Below are 2,360 nucleotides of genomic sequence, written 5' to 3'. Positions count from 1 at the left end.
ATTCCTGCAGTGTACATACTTACTCCCTGCCACCACCATCACTCCTCCCCTCTTCTGTCCCTCAAGAGCTCTGATGTAGGGAACATCCAGAGAGGGAGTCTCAAAGCCTTGTAAGGGGCTGAACTCATGAGCTCTTGGCCCCTGTCCAGCCCTGGGCCTGGGCTGACCAGGAAAGGGACAAGAATCTGGGCCTGGGGTGGTAGGCAGACAGGGCTATTCCCTAGGACAGGGCACAGGAGCCAAGGCTGGAGGCTGGCTCCTCAGGCCTTCTTGTCCCCTAGCCTCCCAGGACCTAGCCACCAAGCCCATCCTAGGGCTGAAGCTGAGCTGCCACAGGGGATGCCGCTGCAGAGGGAGGAGCGGGAGAGTAGCCAGAGTGAGCCCTCACCGTCTGCCAAACAGCACAAAAAAGCCAAGAAGCGCAAGAGTGTGGGAACCCCAGTGCTCCCTGTGGTGGCCAGCACAGTGTCTGCGCCCTCAGAGACCTTAGGACTGGAGCGTGAGTGGCATTCCCCGGGCCCTTTATCCCCCACCTGCTGGACCCCTGACATGGCATAGCTTGGCGCTCCAGCACCTGCCCTGCCCCGGGTCCTTGCAGGAAAGGCCCAGCGCCTGCGGCCCCTGTACCAGTACATCAACTATTGCAACCCTGAGCTGAACCAGGCACGGGAGGGGGACAGGGAGGCTGAGGCTGAGGTGAAGCCTGAGTCGGAGCTGGCCCTCATCCCCGAGGAGACAGGTGTGGAACTGTAGGCCTTGCTGCCCACGGCAGGTGAGCTGGGCTCAGGCCTCACTTTGCCCTGCCCCAATACGTTCATGACCCCCACCTACACTCTGGTTCCCCTGGGGGAGGAAGCTGGCGAGGAGCCTGGGGGTTTGCCCAGCCTGGGCGTCAGCGGTTGCCTCAAGGCTGAGATGCTCAAGTCAACTCAGGTGGACACCAACAAGATGCTAAGTGTCTGCGCTGCCCCACTTGTACCCCCACCCTCTCCTCAGTACAAGTGACTGTCCTGCCCCACTGGGGGCTCCCCTTCTCCCAAGCCTGAACCAGAGGAGCAGTCTATGGCCCTAGGCACTCAGGTGGAAGAGGGGATTCTGCCCCTGCCCCTGCTTGGGACCTTGGGTTTGCTAAAAATAAACGTTTTTCCTTTTCTCAGACTGTGGTTCCCCCAAATAAGATGCCTGAAGAGGGAGAGGCTGGGAAGAAGGGTGGAGGATTCCCCAGTTCAGTGAACTGGATTTTGCCCAAGAACTTGACAGAAATATAGATTCCTGGGCACTACCCCAGACCCAACTGAATCAGAATCTGCAGGGGTGGGGCCTGGTTCTGTGCATTTAAAACCTCCTCAGATGAACCTGAAGGTCAGACAAGATAACAGTGGGGATGGAAAGGCGGTTGGTAAGGAGGAACTTGGGGAAGAGAAGGAAAAGAACTGTCAGGTCATGGGAAGCGGGTGCTTGGCCTTGCTCCCTGTCTCCCAGGGAGGGGCCTGCATTGATCTGACCTTGAAGGGACCAACACTTGGAATCCTCCTTCTGAGGTGGCAGAGTTCATTTGCCTGTCCCAAGAGGGGCAGCTCTCACAGCTGGATCAGACTTTGCCCCCAGAGTGGCCCCTGGTGACAGAGGAATTGGTGCCTTTTTCTGGCAGGCAAGGGGTGGTGGTGGAGGTGAATGTTCTCTTTAGACCCCTGTGGCTGAGCCACTGGATGACTGCGGCGCCTCATCCTCAGGGGTCTCTGGGAAGAGGGGGCCAGTGCTGGCCATTTTAGAAAGCCCCTATCCTGCTGCCTCCTGGTCCTCTTGCATGTCCCTCAGACATCGTAAACACAGGGAATTCCAGATTAAATGGATTTCTCCTCCCTCCAACCTGCTTTTCCTCCTGTTTCTCATCTACACAATTGTTCAAGCCAAAATCCTGATATCACCCCAGACCCCATCCTATTCTTTGCTCATTGACTCCTGCCAGCTAATCAGGCATCAAGGCAGGTGAATCTACCCTCTCAGACAGAGAATCTCTCGGACACCCATCAGCACCCTTGCCTGGGACACTGTCATCTCCAGGTGAGAGCTCACTAGTTTCCCTGCCGGTGGGCCCTTGCCCCACCAACCCACCCAATGATTCTGCTACACACACTCCTGAACCCCTGATGGTGTTGCTCCCCCTCTAGCACCCTGCTCCTTTTACCCCAGCTACCTTAAAACTTTTTAGTGGCTTCCTGTAATTCCCTGACCAACTACACCTTTTCTTACCTTCCCTCTCTGCCTGTGGGGCTTCCCCTGCCTAAAATGCCTTTATTTCTTCACCCTCAACCTGGCTAGTATACATGTACCCTTGAAGACTCACGGCGCCTTGCTTC

The 2,360-nt window shown here is 56.7% G+C and overlaps 1 protein-coding gene across 1 annotated transcript in view; it reads left to right on the top strand.

Annotated features, from left to right (window-relative positions):
• Window positions 1-1,005, top strand: part of CUNH16orf86 (chromosome unknown C16orf86 homolog) — a 1,812-nt gene extending 807 nt beyond the window's left edge. The window contains 2 exon segments of the mRNA XM_007457270.1: window positions 252-499; window positions 599-1,005. Of these exon segments, the coding sequence (XP_007457332.1) occupies window positions 252-499; window positions 599-1,005 (655 nt within the window).
• Window positions 1,006-2,360: the final 1,355 nt, after the last annotated feature.

The sequence above is a fragment of the Lipotes vexillifer genome, unplaced genomic scaffold (assembly GCF_000442215.2).
Source record: "Lipotes vexillifer unplaced genomic scaffold, Lipotes_vexillifer_v1.1 scaffold504, whole genome shotgun sequence".
Taxonomy (NCBI): Eukaryota; Metazoa; Chordata; class Mammalia; order Artiodactyla; family Lipotidae; genus Lipotes; species Lipotes vexillifer.
The sequence above is the reverse complement of the archived record's forward strand: the minus strand, read 5'-3'. Positions and strand labels throughout refer to the sequence as shown.